This window comes from Canis lupus, chromosome 33 (assembly GCF_003254725.2).
Source record: "Canis lupus dingo isolate Sandy chromosome 33, ASM325472v2, whole genome shotgun sequence".
Lineage (NCBI taxonomy): Eukaryota > Metazoa > Chordata > Mammalia > Carnivora > Canidae > Canis > Canis lupus.
This window is the reverse complement of record NC_064275.1, coordinates 1,852,700-1,873,562: the sequence shown is the minus strand read 5'-3', so window position 1 is coordinate 1,873,562 and position 20,863 is coordinate 1,852,700. Positions and strand designations below refer to the sequence as shown.

Sequence of the window (20,863 nt, the reverse complement as noted above, 5' to 3'; positions counted from 1 at the left end):
CAAAAAGCAAAGCTAAGGTCTATGAAATCATGAAAGTTTAGGGGAGTAACAACTAAATAGAAAACAAATGTTATAGTATTAAATAAAATTATTGTAAAACACTAATAAATTATTTTGTTAGCCGTCTGCCACCTAATTGCCTGCTACCTCTATAAAAACTAAGTTATGCTGACATATCTCGTAGGGTAAAAAAACAGCAAAAACTTACTATTTGACATAGGCACTTGTGCTCATTGACTAATTTTTCCAGAGATAGGCATTCAATCACATCAGCTTCTCCTAAAGCCCCTTCCTTGTCTTGTTTATTTGCCAACCTAAAGAGACATAAATGAAATAGTTTTATAGCAAATACATAATCATAAATCCACTTAAAAATATTTTGGTCATGTTCTTCTTATTCCAAAGATTTAAGCCTGATTACAGAACCTACTAGTTCAAGAGTACTACAGTATTGGGGCGCCTGGGTGCCTCAGTGCCTCAGTTGGCTACACGACTGCCTCCAGCTCAGGTCATGAGCCCCATATCAGGCTCCCTGCTTAGCAAGGAGTTTGCCTCTCTCTTCCCCTCTGCCCCTCCCGCCACCCCCACTCGTGCTCTCTCTTTCAAGCAGCCCGGGTGGCCCAGTGATTTAGCGCCACCTTCAGCCCAGGGCATGATCCTGGAGACCCGGGGTCAAGTCCCACGTCAGGCTCCCTGCATGGAGCCTGCTTCTCCCTCTGCCTGTGTCTCTGCCTCTCTCTCTTTGTGCTTCTCTCAAAGCAGCACCAGGCTTTTTTTAAAAAGTAGTAAATCTTAAAATTACCCTGGAAAAATTTATTTATTCTCATGAATAAATAAATCTTTAAAAAAATATATTGTATCTATTTCATCGCTTTTTCTTGATGTATTACTGCTAAAATAAGTTTGAAAGAACTGGCCTATAAAAGCAAAATCCACTTAACAGAAGTGTCAACAGGCCAACAAGAAATGCTCCACAGAGGAAAAGTGGATTGCAGCCCTCAGTTCCAACTTCACATCAATTATGTCCTTATCTTCTTAAAATGCAAACTGTATCATGTTTTGAACACCCAGATAGTCATACTGAGTCTGTAATATTTGAGCTCATCTGTATTTTCAGTGTGTCAATGTGTCCACATAAATGTGCAACTTACTGGGGAGGTGGGGGTCACTTAATTTACCTGGCATAGCATTGGGCATAAGGGCATAGAAACCATGATACTCAGGTACAAATTGGGAAAAAATAAAATGAAAAACCAAAATAAGCTATTGAAAAAATAGGAATTACTACAAAATAACAATGTTTGCTATCAGGTGTCAGAGATCAAAAGTTTAATGAAACGCTGTCTTGGTCAGGGTTTGATAGACATTCTAGAGGCAAATATATATTATTTAATAAATATATAGAACAATAAATCTAATGAAACCTTATCACCTACCTTTAAAAATTATCAACATTATGCCATTCTTGCTCATCTACATAACCTTTACTTTCCTTGACCAGTGAAGTTATTTCACCCCTAAATTTTAAAATATTACCATATTTATTAAAAATAATACCACTATCACACCTAAAAAAATTAACATTTCTTCATCTTTTTTATAAGGTTATGTCTAAATTCAGATCCAAACAAGATACACAATACACTGTATTCATTTAAATCTTTTTAATACTGTCCCCAGTCCCAACACTTACACCCCTGCGACACAACTACCACTGCTACTTCTTTTCCTTCCATGACATTTATTTGAAAACAAAACGAGTCCTATTTCTATAGAATGTTCTGTGTTTAGGATTCAACTCCCTCCCTTATGAGGTCAATTTAACATGCATACCAAAAATTTCCTAGATCTGTAGTTAGATGCACATCTGTAGATGTGACATCTGCATTTAGATGTACAGGCTGGATGAGATTCAAGCTGAAATCTTGATGAGCATATTTCACAGATGGTGCTGATACTGAAAAGGCATAGAATATCTAGTTATACAACATTTAGTGATTTTAAAAACGGATCAGTGGACTGGGCTGGAGTCAGCTTGATTCATCCAAAATACAGTTCCTCAGAACCTTTCTTTCATTGAATGATTTTAATAGCCTTTAATGACCTTTGTTTTTTTTTTTTTTTTTTTTTTACTTTATGATAGTCGATCGAGAGAGAGAGAGAGAGAGAGAGGCAGAGACATAGGCAGAGGGAGAAGCAGGCTCCTTGCACTGGGAGCCTGATGTGGGATTCGATCCCGGGTCTCCAGGATCGCGCCCTGGGCCAAAGGCAGGCGCCAAACCGCTGCGCCATCCAGGGATCCCCTAATGCCCTTTGTTTAACTTCATTATTTTATAAGAGATTATAAAATCATGATTCTTCTAATTCTATCTTCCCTCTGAATTTATTAGCTGGATTTTGCTGGGGGAAAAAAAAGTAAGCTTTCAACAACTACTCAGTAACTCTTACTTAAATACAATTCAGATGAAAGTCAACATAAATGTTTGATCCTTTCATTTCCTAGTTTTCATAAGAATGAATTGGTGTCCTATCAACTTCCGAACGTGATCAAGTTGCTTTCTTTGGTTTGTGGGGGGATATCATTATGAACTCATGGATTTTAAAAATGTATTTGGGGATCCCTGGGTGGCGCAGTGGTTTAGCGCCTGCCTTTGGCCCAGGGCGCCATCCTGGAGACCCGGGATCGAATCCCACGTCGGGTTCCCGGTGCATGGAGCCTGCTTCTCCCTCTGCCTGTGTCTCTGCCTCTCTCTCTGTGTGTGTCTCTATGAATAAATAAATAAAAATCTTGAAAAAAATAAAGTTTAAAAAAAAAGAATTACTTTAAAAAAAAGAATCAATATAATATTGATAATCAATCAATATTATTATTGAAAAGGATTCTAAATACAGGTCAAGATCTCTTTGTGGTTATTTTTGTCTCTAAGATTTAGCCCACAAAAGATGCATGGGTCAGGGCACCTGGGGGGCTCAGTGGTTGAGTGTCTGTCTTTGACTCAGGTCCTGATCCTGGGGTTCTGAGGTAGAGAGTCCCATTTCCGGCTCCCCAGAGGGAGCCAGCTTCTCTCTATGCCTGTGTCTCTGCCTCTCTGTCTCTCATGAATAAATAAATAAAATCTTTTTTTAAAAAAAGATGCATGAAAAAAAAAAAAAGATGCATGGGTCAAAATATTTGGCTTTAATATTACTTGGAATAATCCCTCTCTATGTGGCTATCCCGCCATCTAGATATGTACCCAAGTTCTTTAGTTTCAGACTTCTTTTGCCTTTTAGAGATAGTTTTTATTATTTTAAGATTTCATTTTTAAAATGTTCATAGGGTTCCAAATTCAAAACTACAAAAATAAGGGACAATCAGACAATATTTTCCATCTCTGTCCTTTTTCCTCTCTCTATTCTTTCCATTCTCCTTAAGGTAACTATTTTTATTGGTTTTAGTTTTTCCTCCCACTATTCCTTTTTGAAAATATAAACATGTATATGGGGGAAAAGGTAGCTTTTAAAAAAATATTTTATTTATTTATTCATGAGAGAGAGAGAGAGAGAGAGAGAGAGGCAGAGACACAGGTAGAGGGAGAAGCAGACTCTGCAGGGAGCCCGATGTAGGACTCGATCCCAGGACCCAGGAATCACTCCCTGAGCCAAAGGCAGATGCTCAACAACTGAGCCACCCTGGCATCCCGAAAAGGTATCTTAAAGTACACAATTTGGCACTATAGAAATTCACTGCTATTGACTGGTGGTGGGGAGGGGTATTTGTGTGTATCTCTACCCTCTACTTCTTTCTCCAAAGCTAGTACAGTATAACCTTGTGCAGCACCAGGCTTTTTTTAAAAAGTAGTAAATCCTAAAATTACCCTGGAGCAGTACAGAGAAATCTTTTTAATTATTATATTCTTTATTAATGAGCAAAATGGTCTGTTTCTGTTTATTCAGCCAGGCCTACACTGAAGGACTTTTGGGCTGTATCCAAGTGATTTGTTTTCACAAGGAGTGCCGTGAAGAGTAAGTGTGTGAAGGAGTTATTTATTATTTGGGGAACATATTCCAGGAAGTGGGACTACTAAGTCAAAGAATAAATGCAAATGTTATTTTGCTAGATATTATAGCAATGTCCCTCCTCTTACCCTCAAATCACAACAACTCAGGCAGCAAAAAAGGAAAGGTAAGGAAATTTATTTATTTATTTATTTATTTTTTATTTTTATTTTTTTAAAGGAAATTTAGTAGCGTGAGAGAAATCTCATTTCTAATACTTTCTATAAATATTTCACTCTGGTAAAATTTTATTTTGAATTGTTATACTGATATTACACATAGTATCACAGATTGCTGCACAACTTCAGTTTTTCTACACTGAAACTATGTAAATAACTTATTTTAAAGTGAAAATAGCAGATGTAGGTAAAAAGAAAAGGGTGGAAGGTTTAAAGACAAGCTCTTTTCTGGCTGTCGTAGTACTGAAATTCAATGATTTCATGGGTTAAGCCTTTGGGATTTCCTACAATAAAATAGAATTCAATCATTTTAAAGTAAATGGAAAAAATTTCCATTTTTATTTATTCCAAATTCTGTATATTTAGCAAGTTTTGATATCTAAAGAAAACAAAGTAACTTCTGTTTAAATACAGACCGTCCTTTTGTGACTCGTGTATTTTATATAGAATACAGAATCAGAAATACAGAGACTGTGCCAAATACTCTATGTAAGCAGTTTAACAAGGACTTCCTGTTACCAGCTAGCTCCAATGAAAATGATCTTCCTTTAATCTAAAGAATGGGAGGCTAACAGGCAAAACCGGATTCTCCAGGTGTGAAGTAAGCAATTTGTTCTCTCATTTGATACTAACAGCAAAAGGACAACTGTATGTCTAACTTACTTGACTTCATTATTTGGCTTTCAATTACATTAACTATATGAAAAACCATACAGAAATTAGCCTGTGAACCATAACACAGAGGCTTAAATGATTTGATTGAAACGTTACAGACGATACTCAGTCTTTCTCTTAAGGGCAGGACCTCAACACCGCAGGTGGAAAGCAACAAAAAGAACAAGACAAAGGTAAATAAACTACTCTTTTTTTGTACTTTTCCATGCAAGACATCCAAAGACTGGATTGTGTGATATTTAAAAATAACTACGTAGATAATTAAAGTTACTGGTTTGCTCAGATTTGGACAGGTAGCTGATCTGTTCATTTATACTGCTAATATATTGAATAAGATTTGGGTTTAGAGCTCTTAGAAATAATCCACTGTACCAAAAATCAACTTTTTATTTTAATTCCTTTAAAAAATAAGTTTTCATTTTGGAAACACGAAAAAGTCAGATTTTCTAAACACAAAATTCTTTCTTTTGTAGGCTGACTATAAATTAGTCATATTGTGCTTGCTTTAGAGAATACTTTTACATTTAACTGTGAAAAACTTAGGCTTAAATTTGACAAACGTGTAATTTTTAAGTTAAAATAATTTTCTATAAGGTCTTAATTTCTTCACTGCTGTTTCCAAAAATATTTTAAACTGGAAAAAATTAGAAAATAACTTTGGGGGCAGCCCGGGTGGCTCAGAGGTTTAGCGCCGCCTTCAGCCCAGGGCCTGATCCTGGAGACCGGGGATCGAGTCCCACATCGGGTTCTCTGCATGGAGCCTGCTTCTCCCTCTCCTATGTCTCTGCCTCTCTCTCTCTCTCTCTCTCTCTCTCTCTGTGTGTGTCTCTCATGAATAAATAAATAAAATCTTAAAAAAAAAGGAAAATAACTTTGTTGTAAAAGGACTACAGTAAAAATATCAAAATACATTTTTAATGTTTCAATATATTGAAATTATAAAACTCAATATAAATATATTTAATAGTTTAAAAAATTTAAGTCAGCATTATTTAAATGTAACATATATATATATATATATATATATGTAGGTCTAATACTTTGAAAATTAAGCAATATATGTGATGCTTATAAAATTTATTTATTTTTTGCTATTTCTCCAGTTATTTTATAATTCCTACAATGTTAGAACTTAATAAATAATCCATTTTCAATCAAAATCATAATGACTTTTTAAAACGTTTCAAGGGTGGACTTGAAAGTTGGCTATGATACACCTACAACATATCTCCATGGTTATGTAGTTTTACATTTAATATAAAAGTCATTTCATGTATATACCACTTAATCAGATAAGTTAGAATTCAGAATTATACAAGGGTCTTAAATATTTAAACAAAATGGTCTTATTGTTACATTAAGCAAGTAAATTTTAACAACTTATTAACAATAAATAGAATGGAAAAAAAACACTGAAAGATTGCATTACAAAAAACATCAGATAATTTAAGCTTTGAAAGAATATGTGCAATTTGCCAATTTTTTTTAAAAGTTTGTTTTCCATATTTAAGTAGCCAAAGGTGGATTTTCCAATACCAGCTGCCTTCACCTTGAACTAAGAAAATGTCTACAAGTTGTCTTCATTCATAAAAGCAAAAGAACATTCCATTTTATGTTGTATAAAAACTGGTTACATTTATTAAAATATTGTATTTAATATAGTAACTGTAGAAAGAAATGCCTTGCTAAAAAAAACAAAAAAAAATCTATATATCTGTATCTATCCCAGGGCATATTTCTTAAAGCATGAGGTAATTTTATTCATATTTCTATTTTTGGGAATATCCCCTGTTTGTAATAGGGTAGAGAAAGTTTGAGTCATACAAGGTTTACTTTTCTATTTCCTAGAACAAATTGTCAAAGTCGATTACTATATTTATAATAGTCTTCTAACTTTCGTTTTGCAAATGCCATGTTTAAGCTTGAAGATGGTTATTAATATAGTACAATTCAAAACTGTACAATATAGTAAGCTAAATATGCTGAAAGATGGTTCATATTTGGATAGAACTCTTCCAACCTAAGAAAAATAAATGTAAGGTACAGAAAAGATTACATATGATGGTGATCTCATCAATTTCACTTAGTCTAAGCTGTTATACTTTCTGGCTTCATGAACTCTGTCTCTTCTAACTTTCAAATTCTAATAAGCTTAGATGTCTCACTTTGCCTAATATTCTGCTTCATGAAGCTAGAAGATCAAGCAGCCAAGGTAGAAATAGTTATGCACATAGTTACAAGCATGTAGCTACTAGAAAATGCCATTTCTATGTAACATGTAAGTGCACCTTACATGTACATATGCTAAGGATTTAAGGAACATTCTGAATTAGTTAACTTTGTAAAGATAATCACCCATGACTTTCAGTCCAGATCCACAAGATATTCCCCCCTCTTATATAGAGTATTTGATATAATCTTAAGGGAAAAAAGACAAAATTTTAAACTGCACTGTTAGATTTGAAGAACAGGAAATTTCCAGATGTCAGAATTGAAAAGGGAACACAATCATAGTCAAAATGGAAAGTGGGAATTAAAGCAAACTCCACACAAATACTTTATCTTAGAGGTTGTGGGTTAGAATGTGTGCATAGACTAAAACTGGGCTTCCTACCTGAAGTAGTGAACTAGAAAAAAATAGAATATAGTCCATATACAGATACAGGAAAACCTGTTGGTTTGTCTAAGATTACAGCAGGAAGGGAGGTGTCCACTGGGGCTATATAAAAATCACTAGAAAAAAAAATCAGACTCATATGTATGTTATGTGGGCTACAGAAATCACTAGAGAAACATCAAGCCCATACTTCTACTACCTGGGATAAATTGGGAAAGCTCCCAAGGGGCCTGGTAGTACCAAACACAAAGAATAGGTTTATATATATATATGGCAGAGCACTCAGAGCATCCACATATATAATTACCCACTAGAGACAAACTACTGACAAAGTTCACAAAAGAGGGATACCTGGGTGGCTCAGCAGTTTGGCGCCTGCCTTTGGCCCAGGGCATGATCCCAGGGTCCTGGGATCAAGTCCCGCAACCAGCTTCCTTCATGGAGCCTGCTTCTCCCTCTGCTTGTGTGTCTGCCTCTCTCTCTGTGTCTCTCATGAATAAATAAATAAAATCTTTAAATATATATATAGAGAGAGGATATTTTCAGTTCAATTGAAGAGGTTTTTTTTTTTTTTTTTTAAATTTATGATAGGCACACAGTGAGAGAGAGAAGCAGGCTCCATGCACCGGGAGCCCGACATGGGATTCGATCCGGTCTCCAGGATCGCGCCCTGGGCCAAAGGCAGGCGCCAAACTGCTGCACTACCCAGGGATCCCAATTGAAGAGTTTTAGAATGAGTTAGTAATGCACATGCACAAAATGAGGCAATTGAAAAACTTCGATAATTAGTGTCTTCAAGAGAAATTTTAGAAGGTACATAGTCCTTGGTCAATGTGGTAGTTACATGGATGTGTGAAAAATCATTATCTTAAACATTTTTATTTTGGGCATTTTCTATATACACGTAGATACTTCAATGAAAAACTTTCTTAAAGTGAAAATACACATTTCCTAGCTCTATCCACTGAAAAGACCTAGAAACAATGAAAAAAATTATCTGAGGAAGGAAATATGACCACAGTACCTTATGTGACTCTGGCATATGTAACATTTGAACTACGAAAATGCGTAGTTATGGTAATGTAAACACAGAATACTGACTAACCAAAAATTATGGTTAACTATATTGAGAGAGGGAAAATTGAAGAAAGGCTCGGGGTTTAAGAAAAAGTTAAATTCATATCTGTCATAGCAGAGATTCAATATAATATTTAAAATTGAAAAAGCAGAAACACCTACATAAGCAAATTACCTAGAAATAGAAAGTTTAAAAGCAACATACAGCTAAGAAGCTGAAAATTACTGCCATTGGGAGTGGGAAACTGGAAATGAGATGTGGTGGGGCAGGCAGGGGTCAGCAGTTTATAAGCCTTGAAGTGACTTGACTTCTTAAACTGTCTATATGTGTTAATTTGAGGAAAATAAAAGTCATATTTAAAAGTCAATGTAAAAAAAGAAAAAGTTTGCAACTACATCAAAAGCGACATGAGGGATCCCTGGGTGGCGCAGCGGTTTGGCGCCTGCCTTTGGCCCAGGGCGCGATCCTGGAGACCCGGGATCGAGTCCCACGTCAGGCTCCCGGTGCATGGAGCCTGCTTCTCCCTCTGCCTGTGTCTCTGCCTCTCTCTCTCTCTCTCTCTCTCTCTCTCTCTGTGAGACTATCATAAATAAATAAAAATTTATAAAAAAAAAAAAAAAGCGACATGATATCTTAAACACTTTGGGGAAGAATTTATTTTCAGCATCAGTAAGTTAATACCAGAGAGAGCATACAGAGGAGGAAGTAATAAATAACACTAAAACAAACAAAGAGCAGTAGGGAGCTATTCAAGATAAATCATTAAGCTAACTGACTTTTGCATCAACCTCCCTCTTCACTGGAAAGATGGTTGTCTTTAGCAGAGGTATATATAGTAAATTATGAGTGGTAATTTCACTTTCACAAAGTTGCCAGATGAGGAATTGTTTCTACAACCACTTCCCAATGCTTTTGAGTGTTTTAAAATATCTATACCAACATAATCATCAGATATTTAATAAAATACTGAATACAAAAGAGCATATAGATTATCCCAGCTTTATGTAATATATATATATATATATATTCTGGGAAATTTTATATATCTTATGCTGAGAAAAGCACTGGTCTAACAGCCAGGAAATCTGGCATTATTTAACCACTACTACTACTAACAAGCTCTGGATAAGACATTTAACTCCTCTGATTCTCAATTTCCCATAAGAAAAATGCAGAAATTAATTACCTTATAGGGATTCTTTCTGGAATTCCATTCATTGGCTTGGCACCCCATCTCCTACACCCCAGATAGTATCCCTTGGCTGTCTTCTCAACATTAGGTCTCACAGCTCAAATAGCTCCTTAGAGAAGTCTTGCTTAACTGATATATCAAGATCCAAAATGGTCTCATTTATGTTTGTCTACTGTCCCAAATCCAGAGTGTAAATTATTCAGAGACAGATATTATTTAATAAATACTACAGCATTTAAAATTTTGCATATAGTAAGCCTCAATAATTATCTGACAAAATACCAATCCTTTAAAACTAAAGGAGTATTATTAGGACACTGGCTTAACTTTTTGCGCAAAACAGGCCTCTACATGCTCGACTGGGTCATCGTCCAGGAATCTTGAACACCTCCAGTGATGGCAAGCTTATTAACTCATTAGCAGTTCATTCCACCTTGGGACAATTCTACTGTTTGAAAAGTCTTTATATTAAATCAAACCTCTCTCCATGTGATTTCCACCCATCGTCTTTGGACTAACGCCAAGTAAGTCATATCCCTCTAGTACATACAGACCTATACATTCCAGAAACCAGCTGTAGACATTCCCTATATCTCCTTTGCAGGATAAGTATTTGTATTCCTTCCAATGATTCTCTTTGTATTACAGTCTTCCAATCTCATCCTTCCATGACAATTTGGAAATTCCCAATTTATGTATTTTCATCTCAAAACATCAGAGCCTAACACAGCCCTTTTTCCATCTGCTTTGACTGGCCCAGAGTCATCTAGCCTACTGTTATTTTTCTTAGTCAATCTAGACATGACACTATTTTTCATGAAAGCATGATTATGTTGTAGAAAGCTCAGAATCAACTAAATCTCCAGTAATTTTCATAAGTACTGCTATGAACACAGGATCTCCCATTTTATAGATGTAAAGGTGTTTTCTAAGCTAGCTGCAATATTTTACATCTGTCCTGGTTAAACATAATTTTGTTACTTTTAGTATACAGTCCTGTGTTATTTTAATCTTTGAATACCAACACTGGTTGATTTTTCTCTGGCTTATACTAATACTATATGTGATTCGATGCATTATTTCTAACTCCCCAACAGCTTCTTATCTGCAAAAATATCATGAAAGGTATTATTAAGTGCCTTTCTAAAGTCAAGATGCACCGTGAAAATATTAACATAGATTGCCTTTTTCAATATATTTTTTATTTAAATTCCAGTTAGTTAACATACAGTGTAACATTATTTCCAGGTGTACAATATAGTGATTCAAAACTTCCATACACCCAGGGCTCATTATAGCAAGTGCCCTCCTTAAGCCTCATCACCTATTTAACCCATCCCCCCACCCTCCCTCCCTGTGGTAATCATCAGTTTGTTCTCTATAGTTAAGAGTCTGTTTCTTAGGGAACCCTGGGTGGCACAGCGGTTTGGCGTCTGCCTTTGGCCCAGGGCACGATCCTGGAGACCCGGGATCGAATCCCATGTCGGGCTCCCGGTGCATGGAGCCTGCTTCTCCCTCTGCCTGTGTCTCTGCCTCTCTCTCTCTTTGTGACTATCATAAAAAAAAAAAAGAGTCTGTTTCTTTTTTTTTTTTTTTTTTTTTTTTAAAAATGCTTTAAATCACTCCTCAAGTTTTATTTTGTTAATTTTTTTAAATTTATTTATGATAGTCACAGAGAGAGAGAGAGAGAGAGAGAGAGAGGGGCAGAGACACAGGCAGAGGGAGAAGCAGGCTCCATGCACCGGGAGCCTGATGTGGGATTCGATCCCGGGTCTCCAGGATCGCGCCCTGGGCCAAAGGCAGGCGCCAAACCGCTGCGCCACCCAGGGATCCCAAAGAGTCTGTTTCTTAGTTTGCCTCTCCCACTCTCTTTCTTTTCCTCCTTTACTCATTTGTTTTGTTTCTTAAATTCCACATAGGAGTGAAATCATATGGTACTTGTCTTTCTTAGTCTGACTTATTTTGCTCAGTGTAATATACTTTAGCTCCATCCATGTCATTGCAAATGGCAAGATTACATTCCCTTTTGTGGCCAAGTAACATTCCATTGTATATATACACACCACCTCTTCCTTATCCACTCATTGGTCCATGGACACCTAGGCTGTTTCTATAACACGGACGTAGATGTGGCTGCTACAAACATTGGGGCACGTGTAACTCTCTGAATGCCTAGTAGTACAATTGCTGGATCATAGGGCAGCTCTATTTTTAACTCTTTGAGGAACCTCTATACTCTTTTCCACAGTGGCTTCACCAGTTTGCATCCCTATTTATTACCTTCATTTTATATACATATGCATATCATTATATATGTATATAAATCACTATTTATAAATTATGTACACCAAATTTAATCCTGTGGATAACTACCAACACAGGATATAATGTCAATATTATGAGCACCCCAAAACAAGACTTTATATATTCTCATGTTTGAAAAAAAAAATAGCACTTAATATGAATGTACATAAATTTTGTTCTAAGTCTGGATATCTCTACAAAGGAATGAATGCTAAGAATGGGAAACGAGCATAATCAAACCAAGAATATGTTTTCATATGTATATAATGGATAAAAAAAAAAGCTATGTCAAATAATGTGTTAATCCATCTAGAAAGAAGCCTCAGAAATTTTAAAATAAATTCCACATTTTCTATATTATTTCAAGTGCTCAAATAGAATCTGCCATCACTGTACTGATTTTAACTGAATTACACATATTTAGCAAAATGAGTTTAACATTACACAGACCAAACTAACTGGGAACAGTATCTTTAGTAGTAAGGGCATTTTCAGAGTGCCCTTTTACTTCTAAAACTTGACTATATGGTCAAATCTTCCATTCTAACATATATTCTCTGTATGCACAAAAATCTATTATGTGACAATATTATGACACTAAAGTACTTATTTGGGGGCAACGGGATCTCTATCACTGCTTTCTCAGCTACTTCACTCAACCAAAAAGGATTCACAGTAGTCCCACAAAGATGCATAATAACTTATAAATTATTTTACATTACTTTTCCTATTCAGTTATTTTTATGAGGAAGTTCTTAATGATTTTTCTAATTTTTCAACCTCTTTTCAGAAAACTAGGAGGATTTTCCCTGGAAGACACACATAGCTATGTGAAGCCAACTGCTACTGAGGGAAAAATGCCAAATTTTTATTTGTTTGACTCAATCATTTTTGCTTCTTAAGAGGAAAGGGAAGATGAAAGATCGACTTCAAGAACTAAAGCAACGAACAAAGGAAATCGAACTCTCTAAAGACAGGCATGTGTCAGCTATAGAAGCAGAAGAACAAGGAGTGTTTTTGCAGCAAGCTGTTATTTATGAAAGAGAGCCTGTAGCTGAGAGACACCTGCATGAGATCCAAAAACTACAGGAGAGTATTAACAATTTGACAGATGATGTTCAAAAATTTGGGCAGCAACAGAGAAGTCTGTTGGCTTCAATGAGAAGGTTTAGTCTACTTAAGAGAGAGTCTAGCATTACAAAGGAGATAAAAATCCAAGCAGAACACATTAATAGAGGTTTGGATGATTTAGTAAAAGAAGTTAAAAAGTCAGAGGCTGAAAATGGTCCATCATCAGTGGTGACAAGGATACTGAAATCTCAGCATGCTGCTATGTTCCGCCAATTTCAGCAAACCATGTTTACATACAATGATACAATAGCAGCAAAGCAAGAGAAGTGCAAGACATTTATTTTCCGTCAGCTTGAGGTTGCTGGAAAAGAAGTGCCTGAAGAAGAAGTAAATGATATGCTTTATCAAGGAAAATGGGAAGTTTTTAATGAAAGCTTACTTACAGAAATCACTATTACTAAAGCACAACTCTCAGAGATAGAACAGAGACACAAGGAACTTGTTAATTTGGAGAACCAAATAAAGGACTTAAGGGACCTTTTCATTCAGATATCTCTTTTAGTAGAGGAACAAGGAGAAAGCATCAACAATATTGAAATGATGGTGAACGGTACAAAAGAATACGTTAATACTACTAAAGAGAAATTTGGACTAGCTGTAAAATACAAAAAAAGAAATCCTTGTAAGGTATTGTGCTGTTGGTGTTGTCCATGCTGTAGTTCAAAATAAAGAGGCTATTTTAGACATTTTCCAGTTTTAGGATGAAGATATCCTACGTTTCAGTGTTTTCCTTCATTTTATAGATCCATTCACACAACTTTCATCACAACGAAGTCATAATTATCCTCTTTAGTCCTTACCTGCTAGAACAGAAACTTTTGAAGTCAGTGACAAAACAAGCCTTCACTTATTAAACTAAAAACAGTATAGTTAACTTTAAACTCATGGATTAACTATTGAAAATGAAATCAATGATCATATTTCTGTTCAACTATCAAGCGCTAGTATGTATTTTTGTAACTTTATGCCTTAGTAAGATGAGTATCAGTGACAACTGCTTAAACAGTCCTTCTGGATTGTTTGAGAGTATTTGAGAGTTTTTTAGTAGTTAAGAGGTATATATAACAAGACCTCTGAGTGCTGTATTAAAGCAAAATCAAACCAGAAGCTCTGTCAAATCTTTTATGCTCAGATAGGTCAGTTAACTCAGTGGCCAACATACCTTGGGAAATTCTAACCATGTACTCAATGAAGAATCTGTTTGGTAACTGGGAGCTGAATCTAGCTTAAGGCCTAAGAAAGTAAGGCACTGTTTTCCTGAACATGGCTCCCTTCAGTACACTCTGTTACAAGTCAAGAAGTTTGGCAAATAATGTAGAAAATAAAGGTAACTGCATTCTCCAAAGTTTCTCCATCACTTTACCACATAAGCTGAGCACTGCACTATGGGCTGGGGATAGAGTTTGAACTCACAGAGGGATAGAGATTTGGAATTCACATTTTAGTGGACAAAGCAGGTAACTAACAAATATAAATATTAGATAATATTAAGTTCTCAGTAGAAACTTAAAACAAGGCGTTGAGACACAGATGGTTGGAGTGGCTTCTTTTGGTTGGGTGGTCAGTGAGGGTCTCTCTGAAAGGTAATAGTAAATGAAGATCTGAATGATTAAGACAAGTAAAAGTATATCCCAGGTATAGAAAACAGTTACAAAGACCTTGAGGATGACATAACTTATTCTGCTTAAAGAAAAGTGAGTAACACATCTGTATCATGGTAAGGGAAGAGTAACAAGGTAAGAGATAAAGTTAAGAAAGGTCAGCAGGGGGGATCCCTGGGTGGCGCAGCGGTTTGGCGCCTGCCTTTGGCCCAGGGCGCGATCCTGAAGACCCAGGATCGAATCCCACATCGGGCTCCCGGTGCATGGAGCCTGCTTCTCCCTCTGCCTGTGTCTCTGCCTCTCTCTCTCTCTCTCTGTGACTATCATAAATAAATAAAAATTAAAAAAAGAAAAAAGAAAGGTCAGCAGGGGCTAGATTGAAGCTTTTGTAAGCCACATAAGTTCAAACTTTACAGCAAGTTTAATCAATGCAAAGCCTTCAGACTGTTTTGGCTGAAAATAGTGTTATACAATTTATATTTGAGAAAAATCAATCTGTCCACTGTATGTGGGTTAGAATGGGTTTGGGGCAGATGAGTAGAGGACAAGTATGCAGGTATAGAAAATAATCAGGTTAATACAGTAAGCCCAGTAAAAGAGGTGGAAGCATGGACTAGAATGGGAGTAGAGGTGGTGGTGGTGACAGTACTAATACTCAGGATTAATAAAATATGTATTACATCTCAGCATTGTTCTAATGATTTTACATTTTTACCAACAAAAACACTGAGCTACAGCAAGGTTAAGTAACCTGTTCCAAGTCACAGAAACTGTGAGGATCAGAATTTGAACCAGGCAGTCTGATTCTAGAAGCAGTTCTTTACTACATACTATACAACTAGTGATGAAAGAAAAAAAAATTAGACTAGCTTATGATAGATTTAAGAACTCGAATCTATAGGATACTGACTGGATGAGGATGTCATCAAGAAAAAGAGATAAGGGTTTCAGAATTGGGGGTAAAAGGGAAATCTAGAATCCTATTTTGGCCAAGAAAACATGAGATTACTATAAAAGGCCCAAGTGGAGATTTCTAAGATATTAGCTGTGTCAGCAGGAGCTCTTGGAAGAGGTAAGGGCTAGAAATATAGATTTGGGTCATTTGAATAAACAATATTTAAGGTCAGGTGATGTTAGAATGAAGTCACCCAAGAAGTTTGTAGATGTAAAAAACCAGATGCCCAGAAAAGAGGCTGGAGTACCCAAAATTTCCTCCTAAAGCAAGAGTTAATAAAGGAAATTGAGAAAAAGCCATCAATGAAGTAGAAGGAAAACCAAAAAAGCATGCTGCAATGTTGTGTTAAAAGAACAATGTTGAGGGAAAGGTGAACTTGAGCACAGCACACTGATGAATGGATTTGGCAACGTGGAGACAGTTTGTTGACTGCAACATGAGCAGTTTCAAGGAACGGTAGGTATCTAAGCACAAGTGGAGTATGTGGAAGAAAGAAGGTCGCATGAAAAAGTATAGCAGCTGCTATAAACTATTCTCTCCAGCCATGTGAATAGAGGACTATAAAAAGGAACTACCTGCTGAAGAGGAATGCAGAGTCAAAAGATTCCATAATAGTTGGCAAGACTATCCCACTAACGGGAATGATCCAGAGAGCCAAAGTCTTGATATAAGAAAGGGAAGGAATTATATGCAAAAGTAGGAAGGGCTGGGACCTATAGTACAGATGAAGAAGCTGGCCTTACAGAGGAGCTGAAGCACGTTTTCCAAGTACTAGGAGAGAAGGCAACATTCAGGAAGAAAAGCTGATAAGGATAGTTCAGCAAAAATGTGATCCTAAATGAGAGAACTCTCATGTAATAGTTTCTATTTCCTAAAGAACTGAGACCACATAATTGACTGAAAGCATGATGAAATTAAAGGACAGCACAAATATATATATCTACTAACACTATAAAATAATTTCTAAATTATAAAATATAAGGAGATTAACGAGCTTTCTACTTTGTCAATTATCAAGTATTATTGGAGAAAAATGTTTCACATGTGTCAGCTCCAAATGTATAAAGAACTTTATAAAAAAAAAAAAAAAGATGAATTTAAAACCACTGACAAACTCTCCATCTAATCAGCTGGTGATAAATTTCTTCTGTCCCTTCTAAAGTTGTACTATTTCCTTTAACCTGGTACCTTACTGACGCCTGTTTATAACTGTTCCTAATTATTTATCATGGAAACTGAGAATATTAAGTATTATTTAATATTCACTAACATAATTTTGTCCAGGTGGCTTTGTAAAATAGCAATTTTCTATTAGCATTTATATCTGTACATAGTGCTTTTATTTATTTATTTTTGTACATAGTGCTTCTAAAGCAAGACTTAAGCACAGAAAGATTTATAACAAGTAATACATCACATGTATCACATATAATTTTCATTGTTACATTTTAAAACCAATTAGAATGACCCTGGGGCCCCTGGTTGGCTGGATAAATCAGTGGAGCATATGACTCTTGATCTTGGGATTGTAAATTCAAGCCCTATGTTGGGTATAATGATTACTTAAAAATAAAATCTTAAAAAAAAAAAAAGAGGGGTGGCTGGCTGGCTCAGTCTGCCTTTGGCTCAGGTCATGATCTGAGAGTCCTGGGATCAAGCCCCATGTCAGGCTCCTTCTCCCTTTGCCCCTCTCCCCTGCTCATGTGCACTCACTCTATCTCAGATAAATAAAATCTTAAAACAAAACAAAAAAACCCCCAACTAAAGCAACAAAAACAACAGGATACTTAATTAGTTGAACATTTTGTAAATACTTTATTCACACACTCAATAGGTACTAAAAAGTAATTTTTTTCCTTAAAATTACTACCTTAAAGAGAAAAAATTATTAAGCATTAGAGGTATGATATTAGGAAATCTGGTAAAATTAATATGAGCACTTATTTGGGCTTATATTCTCACCTCCTAAATTATGTCATTTTCTGTAATCAGAAGCTTCATGTGGCCTGAATTCATACGATGACACACTTTAAAACTGGCTCTCCTAATCCATCTCCATCCAGGCACAGTGTATCAACAACAATAACTATTCATATCCATCATCACATTACAGAACACTACTAAGTGCTGCACTGGCTGCTATAAATACATCATTTGAAATTCACATGACAACACTAAAATCCTTATTTACAAATGGGGACATGAAAGCTCAGAGAGAGCAAGGAAGCTACCCAAGGCCTGTCTGACTCCAAAGCCCGCGCTTTCCCCTATACTAGTAGTTCTCAACTTTTGCTGTGCATCACAATGATCTGGAGAACCTGTGAAAAAAGCCCATTCCCTGCTCCACTCTCAGAAAGCTAAAAGGTGTGGGTGGATGCTGATGCAGATGGATCCCAGAAAACATCTTGCTAACAACACTACCAGCAGGTTTCTTTTTGTTATACTGTTTTTAAATAAAGTGTGTTCCTGTGGAGAAGGGAATGATGGGAACTTCTGAAGGTTCCTTAAGCATCAATTACCTAGGAAGTCAACCAGCTGAGGAGCTTCATTATAAACTAGAGCTGCCAAGAGTGAAGCTGGATGCCAGGAGACACAAAAGGAAGGCTTTGGTAAGGAAGTTTGGAGGTGAGTCAACAATATGAATAAGGTGGATGAAGATGACAGTTTGGTTAAGATTCACTGTGAAAAGAAGGGAAATCTTAAAAATAGTCCATTAAAGGACTCACCACCTATATCTAGGGATCAAGGGATTAAGGAACATAGGTAGTCCATACTTGCACACTTACGAGTTTCTAGCAAACTATAAAGGACTTAGGTTCTCCTATTTATTATTTAAAGGTCTAACTTGGTAAAAGTGCATTTTCCTCAAATTTTTATGACAGTATTAGAGTAACCTGTAACCTTAATTAGCTTCTAAGCACTTATAATAAAGAATATGACTCAAAGAAAATTGTAAACTAACATTTTCCTATAATACTATCTAGAAAAAAGTTGGCTCAAGTAGGCATATAAAGTCTGGAAACAAAAATCTTCTATTGGAAAAGTAATAATAAAACCCTGGTTATTGTTCCTCCTAATATGGAAACTCACTGTCATGGTTTCTAACCTTTTTGGTCATGAAATCCTTTAGGAATTTGATGAGCTAGGATCTGTTCCCACAGAAAAGTGCACATGCACTCAGGATTGTGTATGTGATCTCAGAGGGTCCTGGGAGGCCATCATAGAACAAAGACCTCTGCGTCAAAAAAATATTTTTTATTGAAATGTTCCTAACACCTAGTAAGATCATAACAGAGATACGGTTTTCTTCCCTGAATAAAACTCCTCTATATTTATTACTTTTGCTGCAAAGCATCTAATGTACAATGTTTGGCCAAGAGATAGGTCATATAGCTCCACAGGAAAACAGACAGTATGTAATGAGGAAGTGGCATCATTCCAAAAGTTCAAATGTGCTAACACAAGGAGAATTGTTATTGTCCTGGGAGGAAATTTTAGCCTCGGATCTCGAGTTATCCCAGTTTTAAGTATTAGAGGAGTTTTAACCATAAAAAAGGAAAGCTTCAGCTCAGTTTTTTCCAGAGGCATCAACAAATAGTGCCTTGTATTATTTATGAAAAACTTCTATGGGCTTAGTACTGGAAGGGGAGTGGGGGTAGGTAAAATAGGTACAAGGGATTAAGAGGTAAACTTCCAGCTGTAAAATAAGTCATGGGAAGGAAAAGAACAGCATAGACATAGAGTCAGTAATATCGTAATAACTGTATGGTGACAGATGGTAACTACACTTAACATGATGAGTATTTTGTAATATATGCATAATTGTTGAATCACTATGTTATGCACCTGAAACTAATAGTATATGTCAACTATATTTCAACTAAGCAAGAAATTAGGGATTATGTTGATTCCAGTGCTATTGATATAATTGCAAAAGTTGTTTTTCTATTGGAAAAGTCTTTATCTGTCCGGAGTAAATAATTTTGTTTTTTTTTTTAATTAATTTATAAATTGTTAAAGCAATAGTATAGGAGGGTACATGAGGGCAGATAATATAATTCAAACCTTAATCAGAACATAAATTAATCCCTATTGTAGCTATGAGAGTAAAAGGAACACTTTCTAGGTAAATAAACAGGTTAACATGATTACAGAGCAGAAATCTGAATAACATCTCTTTAATTACTTGTACTTTTTTACTAAAATGGATTCTTACAATAGTAAGAATATAGTATGGTTCACGTAATTATAAGCTGAATACAAAAGGAGAATTACAAAATTTTCCAGCTACTTTTAGTATAGAAGAGACAGTTGACCACCAAGTCCAAAGTAGTAGAGTGACTTTCCAGGGTCATAAATTCACACCAACTTGCAGAATCCAGGTTCCAGACTCTCCATCTTCTCTCTAAACCATGATTTTTCAACTTTTCACCACTATTTCAGAGATTTTAATCAAAATATTACGCTCATTAAGTAGTAAATGCTATAGAACTGTAAAACAGAATTTCTGAGCTAATAAAACACAGAGGCCTAGTGATGTTCTATGATTCTGACCTTTCAAGAGAACCCTCAAGTCTGTGACGTAAAGTGAATTTGTTGTGTCTTCATTGTAGTGACACATGCTGTCAGGCTCGTGTGCAAGGACAAGACAGGCAGACCCAGAGATGGCCCAGGTCCTGCTGCTGTAGTCATCTAACTTCGTTGCCCATAGCATGAATGAATCCCAGTTCCATCAATCTGTAGTTTTGTGATTATAAACAATGTTCTAATTTTTAAGGTTTATTTCTGTTGAAGGACTGAATCTTCTCAGAGGTTTTATACTGTTCACTGTTCATAATTAGAAGGTGGGAAGAAAAAGCTATCTAGATATATTTAAGATTTTACTTATTTAATTGAAAGAGAGTGAGCATGAGCAGGGGGAGGGGCAGGGGGAGAGGGAGCCTGAGCAGGGGGCCCAATACGGGGCTCAATCCAGGGACCCCAGGATCATGACCTGAGCGAAAGGCAGCCACTGAACTGACTGAGCCATCCAGGAGCCCCGAAAATTATCTAGGTATTGAAGTGAGTTGTGGGGTTTTGTGGATCCTAAATCA

The 20,863-nt window shown here is 36.1% G+C and overlaps 2 protein-coding genes across 10 annotated transcripts in view; one reads left to right on the top strand and one right to left on the bottom strand.

The window, feature by feature from the left end:
• ARL13B (ADP ribosylation factor like GTPase 13B) overlaps positions 1–20,863 on the bottom strand; it is a 64,307-nt gene that overhangs the window by 22,302 nt on the left and 21,142 nt on the right. For all 7 annotated transcript variants that reach the window (XM_025417704.3, XM_025417711.3, XM_049105537.1 and 4 more), the window contains exon 4: positions 209–314. In XM_025417704.3, the coding sequence (XP_025273489.1) occupies positions 209–314 (106 nt within the window). The remainder of the gene's footprint in view (positions 1–208; positions 315–20,863) is intronic.
• STX19 (syntaxin 19) lies at positions 4,019–17,091 on the top strand. Of its 3 annotated transcripts, XM_025417731.3 has the most exons (3): positions 4,728–5,065; positions 10,123–10,303; positions 12,874–17,091. In XM_025417731.3, the coding sequence occupies exon 3, from the start codon at positions 12,999–13,001 to the stop codon at positions 13,881–13,883; it is 885 nt and encodes a 294-aa protein (XP_025273516.1). In that variant the 5' UTR covers positions 4,728–5,065; positions 10,123–10,303; positions 12,874–12,998; the 3' UTR covers positions 13,884–17,091. The 3 variants fall into 3 exon arrangements, with proteins under 3 accessions (XP_025273521.1, XP_025273516.1, XP_025273509.1); XM_025417736.3 differs by lacking the exons at positions 4,728–5,065; positions 10,123–10,303 and adding an exon at positions 4,019–4,165; XM_025417724.3 differs by lacking the exon at positions 10,123–10,303 and having other exon boundaries at positions 4,729–5,065.

What these genes read in the sequence shown, in the direction of transcription:
- STX19 (XM_025417736.3), top strand. Translation starts at nt 12,999, where the DNA reads ATGAAAGATCGACTTCAAGAACTAAAGCAACGAACAAAGGAAATCGAA.